This window comes from Castor canadensis, chromosome 12 (genome assembly GCF_047511655.1).
Source record: "Castor canadensis chromosome 12, mCasCan1.hap1v2, whole genome shotgun sequence".
Classification (NCBI taxonomy): domain Eukaryota; kingdom Metazoa; phylum Chordata; class Mammalia; order Rodentia; family Castoridae; genus Castor; species Castor canadensis.
In genome coordinates, this window is record NC_133397.1 from 123,675,481 (window position 1) to 123,690,603 (window position 15,123).

At 41.1% G+C, this 15,123-nt stretch overlaps 1 protein-coding gene across 2 annotated transcripts in view; it reads right to left on the minus strand.

The window, feature by feature from the left end:
• Positions 1 to 2,185: 2,185 nt before the first annotated feature.
• Palmd (palmdelphin) overlaps positions 2,186 to 15,123 on the minus strand; it is a 49,788-nt gene continuing 36,850 nt past the window's right edge. For both annotated transcript variants that reach the window (XM_074050932.1, XM_020172132.2), the window contains 5 exons: positions 10,196 to 10,310; positions 10,029 to 10,062; positions 9,799 to 9,912; positions 6,827 to 7,909; positions 2,186 to 2,536 (listed from right to left, as the gene is read on the minus strand). In XM_074050932.1, coding sequence (XP_073907033.1) covers positions 2,493 to 2,536; positions 6,827 to 7,909; positions 9,799 to 9,912; positions 10,029 to 10,062; positions 10,196 to 10,310 — 1,390 coding nt within the window. In that variant the 3' untranslated portion in view covers positions 2,186 to 2,492. The remainder of the gene's footprint in view (positions 2,537 to 6,826; positions 7,910 to 9,798; positions 9,913 to 10,028; positions 10,063 to 10,195; positions 10,311 to 15,123) is intronic.

Sequence of the window (15,123 nt, forward strand, 5' to 3'; positions counted from 1 at the left end):
TCTAAAGTTGATACAGGAAAGAGTAGGAAATACTCTGGAGTTAGTAGGTATAGGTAAGAACTTTCTCAATGAAACCCCAGCAGCACAGCAACTAAGAGATAGCATAGATAAATGGGACCTCATAAAACTAAAAAGCTTCTGCACAGCAAAAGAAATGGTCTCTAAACTGAAGAGAACACTCACAGAGTGGGAGAAAATATTTGCCAGCTACACATCAGACAAAGGACTGATAACCAGAATATATAGGGAACTTAAAAAACTAAATTCTCCCAAAACTAATGAACCAATAAAGAAATGGGCAAGTGAACTAAACAGAACTTTCTCAAAAGAAGAAATTCAAATGGCCAAAAAACACATGAAAAAATGCTCACCATCTCTAGCAATAAAGGAAATGCAAATTAAAACCACACTAAGATTCCACCTCACCCCTGTTAGAATAGCCATCATCAGCAACACCACCAACAGGTGTTGGCGAGGATGCGGGGAAAAAGGAACCCTCTTACACTGTTGGTGGGAATGTAGACTAGTACAACCACTCTGGAAAAAAATTTGGAGGCTACTTAAAAAGCTGGACATCAATCTACCATTTGATCCAGCAATACCACTCTTGGGGATATACCCAAAAGACTGTGACACAGGTTACTCCAGAGGCACCTGCACATCCATGTTTATTGCGGCACTATTCACAATAGCCAAGTTATGGAAACAGCCAAGATGCCCCAGCACTGACGAATGGATTAAGAAAATGTGGTATCTATACACAATGGAATTTTATGCAGCCATGAAGAAGAACGAAATGTTATCATTTGCTGGTAAATGGATGGAATTGGAGAACATCATTCTGAATGAGGTTAGCCTGGCCCAAAAGACCAAAAATCGTATGTTCTCCCTCATATGTGGACAGTAGATCAAGGGCAAACACAACAAGGGACTTAACTTTGATCACAAGATAAACGAGTGCACACAAGGGAGATATGAGGATAGGTAAGACACCTAAAAAACGAGCTAGCATTTGTTGCCCTTAACGAAGAGAAACTAAAGCAGATACCTTAAAAGCAACTGAGGCCAACAGGAGAACGGGACCAGGAACTAGAGAAAAGGTTAGATCAAAAAGAACTAACCTAGAAGGTAATGCACATGCACAGGAAATCAATGCGAGTCAACTCCCTGTAGAGCTATCCTTATCTTAAGTGGCAAAAACCCTGGTTCCTTCCTATTATTGCTTGTACTCTCTCTTCAACAAAATTAGAGATAAGGACAAAATAGTTTCTGCCGGGTATCGAGGGGGTAGTGGGGAGAGGGCGGGGGCGGAGTGCGTGGTAATGGAGGGGGTGGGGGCAGGGGGAAGAAATGACCCAAGCATTTTATGCACATATGAATAATAAAAAAATAAAAATTAAAAAAAAAGAATACTTAGGAATGACATGCTATATATACCCCTATTAGTTTTAATGCTACAATTATTATTTAAAAAAATTTTTAGCAAGGATTTATTTTAATACAACAGGATAAAGTATAGACAAGGTGGGGGCAGAAAACCTCCTCTCAAACTATGAGGGTAATTATTACACTCACCTTTTTAGTTGTGGGTAATGATTTTGAGTTTCTACCAAACCAGTTAGCAGGAAAATCCTAATTATGTTGTCTTAAGGCATTATTGATTTACGGTGGTGACATGTGTACTTGTCAGAGTTGAAAGTGAATGCTTTCTTTCTTTCATCCTTCCTTCCTTCCTTCTTTCCTTCCTTCCTTCCTTCCTTCCTTCCTTCCTTCCTTCCTTCCTTCCTTCCTTCCTTCCTTCCTTCCTTCCTCCCTCCCTCCCTCTCTCCCTCCCTTCATCTCTTCCTTCCATCCTTTTTTCTCTTTCTTTTTTCTTTTGGTGGGACTGGGGTTTGAACTCAGGGCTTTGTGTTTGCAAAGCAGGTGCTCTACTGCTTAAGCCATACCTTCAGGCTGTTTTGCTCTGGTTATTTTGGAGACAGGGTTCTCTTGAAGTATTTGCCCATGTTGGTCTCAAACTTCAACCCTTCTGATCGCAGCCTCCAAAGAAGCTGGGATTATAGGCATGAGCCAATGGGGCTTGGCTAAAGGTGAATATTTCTATGATGTGGTGTAAAGGCATCCTATGGTCTTTCAATCTTTGTATTAGCAAAATTATAGTGGAGTTAATATAATATAGTCAAGATATTTTAAATAACTTTATTCCTAAATTTAACAAGGTCTTATTAGAAATGCTTTGGTATTGATACAAGAAAAATAGACTGGTTCTCTATACCCCCCCCCCCCCACTAAATCACATCAAGTAACTGGAAAAGTTAAGCATTTGTTTTCTCCAGTTCTTAAAAAGTTTGTCACAAATAATGACATGGCTTAGTATGGGTATAATGATATATATATATATTTGGATTTCAAGAAAAAACAAAAATATGCAGAAGAGACTTCTGTGGACATTCCTTAGTTTCCTCCCTGAAGGCTACGTAGGGAGGATGGTCTCAGATCACCTTTTTCCCCAGCTTTGCCATTCTCATCCTTAAAGCTGTAAATAAAGAAAAAAGAGAGAGGTATAAAAAGAAAGTCTTCATTTTTCTCTAACTGACCATTTCATAGAATGGAGGAAAGTTTAGAACATACCTCAGATGGTTTTATCCAGCAATGTGAGCATTGTTTTAGTAGCACAAAAAATAGTAGAAATAATAAACTATGGTTAACTTAGGGCAAGAAGCAGGTTCAGCACGAGAAGGAACCTAATTCTACAAAGATCAGAAAAATTAATAGAGCAAGCATAGTATAAGTGGAATAAAATTGAGGCTTGAACACAGTTTTACCACTAGACAAAGATACACATTCCATAGGTCAATGACTGTTTTGTATATATTCTTAGCTATGTAATACTAAACAAAAGCATATTGATACGTAAGCTACAGTTCGTGATTGGGATTTCTTTTTATGCTAATTAAATTTTATCGTCCAAAGGCACTCTGCCCTTTGGATAATCAATGACCAAACAAATTTATGTAGAAATAAAGTAATTGAGTTGGATGGATAATAAATTATTTTTGCAAAGAAATAAATATGCCTTCAAATGACAAATGCTTCTTTTTAAAAAAGTATTCTACCACTAATGATGTGTTGGCTGTAGGAAGCATTTTTAAATTGTAGATTTACGATGTGTAACACTCCTTTGGTACTCTGGTGCAACGTCTTCATATTTAGGACTTCGTCGTACAGCTGTTTCAGTCACGTTCCGAAAGTTTGGTGATATGTTCAAAGCCCTGACCTAACGGCTGTATTAATGACATATGATTACATCCGTGCGTAGTGTGGCCAAAGAACCAGCTGTTTATCTAACTGCACAATTTTGTTTACTGAAACAATAGGAGGGAAGACATGCTGTGTCATTTCTGCCACATTTTAGTTATGTATTAACAAAAGAAATGACCCTATCTCCCAGAAGCCCTTTTACACAAATAGGAGAGGGGATGGGGACCCAGTACTACCACAGGACCATGGTCACTTTTATTGAAGGTCCACTTATAGGAAATATTCTCATTTCAATGACATTAAAAGGCATTATTTTCCTTGAAACTGTAAGAGGAACAATCATTTGTAGCGTGAAGGCCCAGAATATTCCTTGGAATTCAGGACAGGTTGAGAGGATTTCCTTTGCTCTGCGGTTTCCTACCAGGGAACTGCGGATAGTGAACCCTGAGAGGAGGCCTGGAGGAGTAGAAAGAGTGAGGCTTCATTCAGTTTCTACTCTCCAGCTTTATGGACCTCTACATTACTGATGCCAGGAGAGAGCAGAGGTAGAGAACTTTTTTTTTTTTTTTTTTTTTGGTGATACTGGAGATTGAACTCAGGGCTTTGAGCTTGCTAAACTAGACAGGTGCTCTACCACTTGAGCCACTCCACCAGTCCAATCATCAATTTTTTCCCCCCTCAGTACTGGGGTTTGAACTCAGGGCCTCACACTTGCTAAGCAGGTGCTCTACCACTTGAGGCATTCTGCCCACCTAGGGACTTTTTAAGGGTCTATTTTAATTACTCTTCCTTCATCAGCTTGAGAGCTGTGAATCAGGCAGGCACAACCTGTGTGACACATTCAGTGGTGATGTGTGTTAGGTTGTGCTCCTCTTTCTCTTCCTTCCAGCCCATGGTAAGTGTAGATGGTATGAATTCCAGGTAGATGTGTGGCAATGGACGGCCCCCAGGTGAAGCAGCTAAAAACCCTGGGCTGTCAGTTTTATTTTGACTTTTTTGCTCTTCTCAAATCCCTGCCTTCTCTTCCCAGAACACAGTTTTAGTTCCCTAAATTTGGTGGAAGAGAACTTTGCTCCTTACTCTCAGTATCCCTTAGACCCTACTGGTTGCTATCAGGTGTTAATTTCAGCACCAATAGTGTGTGATTCCCACTGACAGCTCTAGGAGGGCAGAATGGAACTAGAGCTATGAGAATAAGTGTGTGAGGACTACCAAAGAAAGCCAGTGTCTGTTGGTGTGGGAGGAAAGAGCAGAGGGATCCCAGGGAAAGCTCGCTTGGGCCACCCAGTGGTGGATGTGTCTGGCATTGAACTGGACCTTAGAACATAACCTTGTTATATTTACATGAGCAGACGGATGTAACATTGCCTAATTTTTTTCTATCATATTTTACCCTGATCAAAATTTTATCTAAAAAGAAATCTTATCTTTAGATCACCCAGGCTCTACCTTTTCTCATCTTCCTCCCTCACGTACTTTTCCAAATTAAAAGTTGCTGTTTCGATAAGACGTTGGTAACTGTATTTATACCAAAGGAAAAGAGATGAGCAATCCTTAACTGTTATGTCTGCCAGAACCATTTCTATCTCATAGGTGACCTATACTATAAATAAAAGAATTGACTTAAATGGTAGATGCTGTGAGAAGCTCAGTCTCCTTTGTGCCTGTGAACTTGAAGTCCATAGGTGGCTAGATGTTCTATGTATATGGTGGCCCCAGAGGATGTATGATGATATGACTTACTTATTTTAAAAACTTATTTAAACAAGCACATCAGTTTTGAATTGGAGAAGAGGGAGGTAAAACAATGCCATGATGGAAGGCAAGGAATTTGGAGCATTTTGTTTATATGGGACTTAGATTGATCCCACAGAACTCTGTATTGTTACTTTGTCTGGAATAGGTTTTCCTGTTTTCATTATTTTAGCTCAGTAGCATGGTTAGCGTTGTCTGGAAACATTAGTCACTTCCTGTCATTTTTCTTGGGGTAGATGTGTTGACATTGTTGGGGAAGAAGGAATGAAGGTGTTTGGGAGGAGCTGGCTAATATCCCAGTTTAAAAAAGGGAGATTTTATAGTGGGGAATGTTATGGCTGCTGGTGATAAACACTGTGGTCCTTTTTGCTACATCTTCTGTGCTGCTTTAAAAATGAGTTCGAGATTCAGTGTTTAATCTGCAAATAAAGCTCATTCTCAAAGCTGAAAGGAACTTAGTATCTGTAGGTTTTCATGGTGGGCCATATCACTCCACGTGGTTGAGGAAGGTATGTAAGTGGACACTTCCCAAGTGGTCAGAAATTCTTCAGATGACTAACTCTAACATTGGTACACTAACTCAACTACTTAAAAGAATAGGAGTTAATCCCCTTTAGTATAGTATTAACAACCCAAGATTGGGCTTATGGTTGGTTGAGGAAGAAGCATCTTGAATTCATAGGTACTGTTATACTTCTGTAGAATTGTCAGTTCGATTTCCTGGACTGGCTGGTATTTAATATTTATTGTTTTTTATTTATTTACTTTATTGGTTGTACTGGGTTTGAACTCAGGGCCTTGCGCTTGCTAGGCAGGCACTCTACTATTTGAGCCACTCCTCTAGCCCTTATTTATTGCTTTTTAATGACAGTTCTTCAATTAGAGACATTTAAAATTGCTATCACTTTCTAACATCCAGAACCTGTTTGTTTGGGTAATTTGATCTGCATCTTAACTGTGTTAAGGTAAACACAGTTATTCTAGCTGATTTTGTCAGGTTCTTTTCTTTTTCTTCTTCTTTTAATAAATGATAATAGAATTGATATTTAAGTGATAGCAAGGGATCTAAAATTGAGAAGATACTATTTTGGTAGAAAAAATGTTAAAGTTATTTTTCATTCAATGCCAAAATAGCTAGATAGCTATAAAGCTATAAAAACTTGATTGAGAATGAGAAATGAAAACATAGAAAATATAAAAGAATAAATATTGGAGATTACACAGAGTTATGTGTTATCGATAGTGTAAGATAAATGGACATTCTATTTTAAAAATGTAGAAAAATTAAAGAAATAAGGTTTATAAAGCCCTCAAGATAGAAAGAAGATGTAGCAAAGTAACAAAATATTCTAAAAAGTATGTTTTTCTTGTACTTTCTTGCAAAATTAAGGCAACTTGTTAGCTTATGTAGGAAGTTTAAGTCACAGCAAGGCACCAACAAGCAGTTGTCATGATGGGACAGGTATGTCCCATCAATTTCATGGAAACACACATGTAATTGATGACCCAGCATCTTAGTAACTCCAATGCATTCATGCCCAGCCTCATGCCATGATAGAAGACAAGTTTCAAGTGACTGAAGTCAGCCAATGCAATATCCAAATAAGGCAACAACTTCCTTTCACTTTCTTAATCTTTTGAAGTGAATTAATTACCTTATTGTGGTGATAGTTACTCAGATCAGCATTATTTAAAAGTCATAGCGTGTCCTAGTACACGAGGTGGTCAAAGAAAGCCAAGAGAGTTGAGTAACAGAGAGAAGATTGTCACATGACCAAACAGCAGTGGCATGCCTTGTCATGTTTATTACCTGTCAAAGCTGGGTCCTCGGTCCCATCTCCTGCTGTTGGAACATCAAGAGGTGACCTTTGGGCTGGACTGCCTAGGCTTTCCTCTTGCTCTTTCAGAGATATGGAATTTTTGTGGGGAGACTTATGGTTTGTGTTTTCCTGAGGACTAACTTCTGATCTCTTTCTAGGGAGTGGCGTTGGTTTGGCTGGCTGGTAAACCCGACTACAGGGAGCAATGGGATGGTAGGATGGCTTCTCGGCTTCTGCTTCATGCTCTCCCTCCTCCTCGTCATCAATCACAACCAGCTCGGCGTGGATGATCCCATCATACCCTGTCAGAAGCTTGTGCTCGTCTTCGTTGTCTTCTGCCTGCTGATACCCCATGAAAATCATCGTTACAGGTTCTGAGTCATCCACATCAGAAGGTAAGGAGTGCATGATGTTGTATCTGACATCCTCCTCCTCCTGGGAAGGGGGTGAAGAACCCTGGGGTTCCAATGTCCCAATTGCTGCCTTGCTGGGGCTCAGTCTGGGCCTTGGAGAGGGCGCACGTCTGTCCTGCATGACCCTTGGTTCTTCCCAAGGAGTCATCTGTCTCTTTTGTGGGGTGTGGACCATCTCTTCTGCTTCCTGGGTCATTGATTGGGGATGAGGTGTGACACGGTCAAAGTCATTGCCTCTCTCCTCTGAAAGTCCACTGTCGGTACTGTGAATGGATCCGTTCTCATCACTGCCCAGTCCGTTAGCTTTCATCCTTATCCTTTCTGGGAAGTTTGGTGCAGGGCTTCCCTTTCCTCTCTGTGGGGTCGTAGGCCTGCAGAAGGGGTTGGCGTAAACTGGCTCATGGTAGTCTGTTGGGGATTTCGAGTTTCTCTCTGAGGCTTGTCTCAAAAGTTCCTCTACCTCCACGGGTGCCAGGCCATCGGTGCCATTGTACGCCGCCCCGTGATCGGAGCTCACCGCGTACACTGACTTCTGCCCGTCGTCATACACTTTGATTCCTGTGCCTCTGAAGTCATCGGAGGGCAGAGGAATCGAGGACAGGACCGTGCTCGCTCCCGTCTTCAGGTCTCTTTCAACTCGAATTTCCATGGCATACAAAGCTGTCAGGAGACAAGTCGGATCTTTGGTTCAGTTAAGTTTTCCTTTTATAAACAAGCTTGCTTTCACAGTCTTTTTTTTTGCTCTTTTTTCCCATTTTTATTAAGTTACATTTGTTGTACGGGGGGATTCATTGTGGCAATTCTGAACAGCCTTTCATCATACATTGGTTACATCAACCCCACCATCTCCCCTCCCCCCCACTTTTATAGTCTCTGATTCTCTCTCTCTCTCTCTCTCTCTCTCTCTATCTCTCTCCCTCCCTTTCTTTCTTTCTTTTTTTTTGGCGGTACTGGGGCTTGAACTCAGGGCCTACACCTTGAGCCTCCAGCCCTTTTTTGTGTTGGGCTTTTTCGAGATAGGGTTTCTGGAACAGTTTGCCTGGGCTGGCTTTGAACCTCGATCTTCCTGCTCTCTGCCTCCTCAGTTGCTAGGATTACAGGCGCGAGCCACTGGTGCCCAACTGAGGTGGTCTTTAAAAAATTCTGGTTTTACTCAGTTATGTAATGAGCAACAGTATTGTAACATACTTTTTTAGGTAAGGGTGTGTGTTTTAGGAAAACAGCTGAAGAACTGAAGAAGAGAAGTCGATGGATTCATGCAGTAAGAACTTTCACTGGGGAATCAAAAGATACCCTCTCTCCAATTAATAAAACCTACAAGAGAGATTCGCACTCTTGAAGGACTCTTTGGGAAGAATGTGCTGTGCCGTGCACTACGGGAGGTAAAATGCTTACCCTCGCACGTCTTAGTAAGTGCCACCTGCTTTGCACAGGGCCACCAACGTGTTGAAATCACAGTGTTTCACATTTGTACAACAAAGGTCTGAAAATGGAGCGTTATTTTGAAGAGAGTGGAAGTCTACAATCACGTGCTGCTTTTTGCATTGTATTTTTTCTCAATTTTATTCTCATTTTCAAATACAGGAAGACCTAAAAACACAGTGGTATCAGCTGTATGGGGACAAGTGACTGGAGGCAACTGGTTGATTTGGGGGAAGCTAAAATCTGTTTCATGATCCAGGCAAGATTCCTATGGTCAGAATTTTAACCGGCAAAGTAAAGTCAGTAAGATTCTGTGCAAAACTACACCGTGTTTTGTGCCTTCTCCTCTCCTTCATCTCATCTTGCATTTCTTAGCATCTAGTAGGTATTCACTAAGTGTTTGTTGAGTGAATGAATAACTGCTAACTGGAGACAGAGAATAACTTTTCCTTCCATGTTACAATTCACATGCCTTCATTTTTCCAGAGCCTTTGAAGTGTTAGTTTTATGACAATCATTCCCCTCATGAGGTAAAGGATACCTAACATTCCAAAAAACTACTTTTATTTTCAAAAAGATTTTAGGCTGGGCATCTGTGGCTCATGTCTATAATCCTAGCTACTTGGGAGGCTGATATCAGGAGGGTTGAGGTTTGAGGCCAGCCCGGGCAAATAATTCTCAAGACCCCCATCTCTAAAATAACCAGAGCACAAGGGGACTGGAGCTGTGGGTCAAACTGTAGAGTACCTGTTTTGTAAGTACCAAGCCCTGGGTTCACACCCCAAACACACACACACACAAGATTTTAGTGACCCTAGAGAGTAGAGTATCTGTGGGATGAAACATTCCGGGGGAGATATTTTTGACTAGGAAAGCTTTGCTTTTAAGAGCTTTCTGTCTCCAGGTCTGTATCTTACCTATTCCTAACTAGTGTAATAGGGAATAAGAAATACGGAAAAAATATTGTGACCTCTTTATCCCTAACTATGAGGGGATAAAGTTATAAAGTCCATACCTGGCAGAACTTTGGAAAATGGACCATTGCTTGTCTGAAAGCAAGTTGTGAATAACTCACATTGTGAAATCTGAAATTGAAGACATGCTGCTGAACGCGGTTTGTTACACACCTTTTCTGTTTTGTTCGTTATCTTCTGTTCCTTCCTTTCTTTCCTTCCTTAGTCTGGAAGGTATGTAGGACTTTGGAAGGTCAGGGATGTTAGCATAGATGTCCTCAATTGACTCTGTAAAATCGATAGGAATTCAAAATGCACTTTGGGTATATTTATAACGATGGGCAAATTGCAGTGAGCTTATCAAAAATATCTTAGACATGAAATAGTGTGCTCAGAAAACATACCTCCTGCTGTTTCTTCCTTTTCCACCTTCACAGACTATAAGAAAAGAGAATCCACCATGATTAATTCAGTTTACAAAGTAAAATTTAAATGTCAAAATACTGGGAAAACGTATGCTTGCGGATTCATTTGGGAGGGAATCCTAGTTTTAAGGTCAGTTCGCGCTCACTCTTATTATGTCTTCTGTGGTCCTCTCGATTGACTTCAGTTTCTTTAAAATCGCCTCTTCACTGGCTGACACTTGAAGCTCAGCTTTTTCAAGACCTTGGATGTCTTTCTCCAGCCTGGCAACAAAAAGAGTTATTTACATATATATATATATATATATATGTATTATTGTGTAACACGGTATATATACAAGGTTCTCATGTATTTTCCTTATTTGTGAACTTTTCTGGGGATATTGCATGTAGGTGGCGAAACACTTCATAAGAACATAGGGTCACCACTTACCTCACCCCAGATGTGGGTAGAGGTCACAATGACATCCCCTGGAGTTCGTTTTAGGCATGGGTGGATGCTGGGTGGGTACCAGCTTCCTGAACAGGCAGACGGCACCTTACACTTGACTTTGAACAATCTTCATTCCAAGTGGCTTTTGTTTTAGACACAGGGACTTCCTAGGTAAAGTATTTGACCTTTCCCACATTTTCCTCACTGCGATTAACAGTGTTACTTCCAAATGGGATAGAGCCAGTTCTTTTTATTTTTTTGTTTTGAGCAGTTTCTTTTATAAAGAGACTTCAGTTTAAAGATCAACCAGGAGCTACATTTGCAGCCGTGTGGTTACTCAGTTTTTTCTTACTCAAATCTTCACCTAAATTATTCAGAGAAGTGTGTGTAATTATTAAATTTAATGATGATAGCAATTTAACATGTAAACTCCCCGAATATCCTAACGTTGAAAATGACACTGTTTTAAGTTCCTCCTGAGTGTCGTGCTGCATCCCATGATTAAGGTGAAAAGTCAAGGATGGACAAAACCTAGGACAATGGCCTCAGTTGTTGCTGGCATAGAGACATTTTTGGAGAAAAGTGGCCATATATGGCCTGACAATGTATAAGGGGACTAGAGGGACAAAGGGACATGTTTGAAATTGCAGTGTTGTGAACATTCTGAGCTGAGGGCCAGCCTGCAGTTGCATGTCAGACTCAAGTGAACTCCAGGAGGCGTCATAGAGACCTTTACTGGGTGTGAACACCGCCACTAGCAGTCACTCAGTTACTAAGGCTGGCTCTTGGCAGCTATAAAACACTGTGCCAGTCAAATATGCTGAGCTCTGAAGTCAGCTGCCTCAGAGGAGGGCTGATCAGGCGCAACAGCTCGTCCAAGAGATGACAGCTGTGGATATTTGTGTCAGCTCATGGAATTGCCGGTTTCCTTGGCTTCCTTCTTGCAGATGGTCATGGGCCTGGCCGCTGCAGAATTCTGGACTGTTGTCATAGCAACAAAAGCCCAAGATGTGACCCACTTGGCCACTCTGCTTCTCATTGCATCACCTCCAAGGTTCATGACTGTGATGCTGCGTCTGGACATTGGTAGGTGGCCATTGATAGCCAAGGAGTTTCCTGTGCATGTCACAGAACTCCAGTGAAGTGCAGTACCCATGGCTTCTTAGAAGTTACTAAGGTGCGTCTGCCATTCTGTTAAAACTCCTCCACGTCCATGGGCAGCACATTTGCCTGTCACCAGAGTTGCAGGGATTTATGCTGGTCCAGTGGAAACCTCTGTTAGAAGCAATACTTCTGGATTCTGTTGTCTCTGCCACTCCTGACAGCCAGTTCATTTCAAATCCCTGAAACTCCGTTTGTAAGGTGCACAAGGAGAGCAGCAATGCTCGCCCCACTCTGTGCAGGTGTTTGGTGGAGCTAAGAAGAGGTGAAAGCACATTGAATGTGGATGATATGTGGAATAATTTTTCCAGCTTTTCTGCAACACACTGTGTGTCTGTCTCCTTTCACCCATGTCTTACAGGGTCCTTTTCCTAATATGTGTTAGAGGCAGTCTACAGTGGGGAGCCTTTTGGTAGAAAACAAGGGGTTTCAAATCATTGCTGCAGACAGCTCTCAGACCAGCTGTGGAACAGGGGAGTAATTCAAACCCAGAATTCCAGCTCATCTGCTGACTTCCTGTGTGACCCAAGATTGTCAGGAGATGTCATTAAGACTCCTTGTCTTCGTTCATTCACCTATCCATTAAAGTGTTTACTAGCATTTACTTTTTAACAGGAAGTACTCTAGGTGTAGGGATTGAAAGTGAGCCAAAGTCCCTGTCCTCAAGGGGTTTGTATTCTAGCAGGAAAGAATGCACTAACAGGACTGGGCTGGCAGAATGGCTAGAGCACCTGCCTAGCAAGAGAGGCCCTGGGTTCAAGCCCCAGTTCTGCCAAAAAAAAAAGAAAGAAAGAAAGAAAAAAAAATGCACTAATACATGGGCTGGTTACCTTGTTCTATAAAAGGCCAGATACAGAAGGTTGAGGCTTTGTACTCCCTCTATAGTTTTTGTTGCATGCTTATTCATTTTTTTCTTACCCCTCCCTTTTTGTTTTACAACCCTTTAATGATATAAAAAAGCATTCTTAATTTGTGTCTGTAAAAATGCAGGTCAGGATTATATTTTGTTCTGAGCCACAGTTCGCCAGCCCCTGCATTAATAAACAAATGTATTTGTGTGTGTGTGTATGTGTGTACTTATATACACATGCCTACTTACACATATACACAATGAACAAATGTCTATATATGCACACATTTCTTTATGGAGAAAAGTCTTTTCCATGAAAAAAGCAAGTAAAGGACCACGATAAGGGGAAGTTGTCTTTGATAAAGTATCATTTGAGAAAGGAATGAGGGTGGACACAAGAGTGTATGCAAAGAGAAAGCGAAGAGTAACCACAAGGTTTGAGGTTACAGCAGAGGGAGCGAGTGGTGAGCAAGGTGGCGAGGTGGCAGGGTGAGCCACTGCTTGTTGCAATAATTGGAAATGTGCAAACGCAGTTAGCTGAGCTGAAATCTGGGAGAGGGAAGGTAGGCGACTGGTGCATGTGTTAAAATTTGAGACAGTCAAGTGTGACATGGAGAAGATGGGTTGGATATAAAAGGGTGGAGCGCAGAGGGGTCTGGGTTTGACAATATTAACTTGGGGGTTGTAATTTATAGGTACAGGAGTGGGTAAGATTTCCTAGAAAGTAAATGAAATAGATAAAGCTTCCAAAGACCAACCTGGGGCAATTTGACAGGTAGAGGTCTGGTCAATGCTAACTACTTCACAGGGTGCAAAACAGAAATAAAAGAAATAGCACTCAGCGAGTGCTAATTTCTTCCTGTTTCTGTCCCTATCTGTTCAAGACCTCTTGGTCCACCAGGCCAATGACATCTCAGGGAATTATGAAACGCAGGGGTATTTGTGGTTGTGTCACTCTGAAGAAAAGGCCACACAAGTAATGTCATTCCATCTGATTCTCATGAATGTTTCTAGATTAATGTGGCAAAAATATGAGGCTGGGAGCTTGCTGACCTCATCAAAGTATCCACTAATGAATGTTTTTGAAGCTTGTCAAGCTACAGGGTGAAAGTTGACTTAAGAGGAGGCTGTAACCTAATGGCACATCATGGCATATTTGTAAAAACTAAACAAAAACAAACACTTGCTTCCCATTCTTTATCACTTAGTTTCAGCCAGCCCTCTGTTAAAAAAGGATAACAAGGAAATATCTTGGTGCTGATGACTTGGAATCATTAAGTCCCTGACAGGATGTGCTTACTGACGTAGAACATTCCTTAAAGTTTCTACTCAACACAAAACACAGTTTCTTAATTTTGTACCTTGATTTGCCACATCTATTATCTGTGGATAATATAAATACCATTAGAGGTAAATGTTAATGACTGGTTGTTCTAAAAAAGCTTTTTAAAAGATCAGAATGCCAGTGTAAGTGGTGGGGGACCTGAAACAGTAATGGAGAGTGAGGAACTGGATGTTCCCAGAGTGCCCAAGCTGTGGAAGGAGAGGAGGCCTGAGGACCTCCACACAGACAGTGCCACAGCTTCTGAGGACTGGCCATTCCTTTTCTTTCTTTTTTTTTTTTTTTTCAGTGCTGGGGGTTGAACTTGGGATCTCATGCCTGTTAGACAGACACTATACCACTTGAGCCATTTCACCAGCTCAGACTGACTATTCTTATGGAACATTAAAAAATTACAACCAGAAGGTGGGGATTATCTTTGTATATCTAGTAGAGTGGTTGTTGGTAGGGCTGATTTTGCTCTCTGGGGACTTTTTTCAGGGTCTAGAGATATTTGGGTTGCCATGGCTGGTGAGGAGGCTGCTATTAGTATTCTAGTGGGAAGAGGTCAGATGCTGCCATGTATCCTGCAAGGCACACAGTGATTCTGTCACAACAAAGAAGTGTCTGGTCCAAAACGTCATTAGTGTGGAGGCTAAGAAACCCTGGCACCCAAAGACAACCCCTGGTGTAGTGCAGGCTCTTAGTACATGTCTTTAAGGGGATTCCTTTATCTCTTACCTCTCTGATATTTTCATCTTTTTCACATCGCTCCTTCCTCTTATAATTTCTTCTCTTTCCAATATACGTATATGTTTGTGTATCCACGCATCCCCTCCCTACTTCAGTGACCAATCATAGTTAAATAAATTCTCAACTCTGGTTTAAATTTCCAACAAGGCAGAGCTTAAATTAGGGACTCATACTCAAATTCTTTTTCAAAGATAGTTTTTAGGAAAGAGAAAAAAATTAGCAATTACAAAAGTTAGGGAAATACTCAGGTACGTATGTACACACATATGCATGGATGTACGCACATCTCTATATCATATATACTACCTATGTGTGAGTGCATGTACATCCATGTACATATCCATGTGTAAATGTAAAAGCTTTTTTTCACAAGGAAAGCTTTCGGGGAAGTCCCTGTGGCCTACCTCTCTAACCTTCACCCAACTATCTCTTAGTTAATGGCTTAGACTTTCCATAAGTGCTGCCATGGCTGTCTTTGGAAGGTATAACCTTTCAGAGTGGGAACTGAGCTCTTTGAAGTGCTGATTCAGTTTGGTGAGAAGCTAGCAGTAGAGAAAGA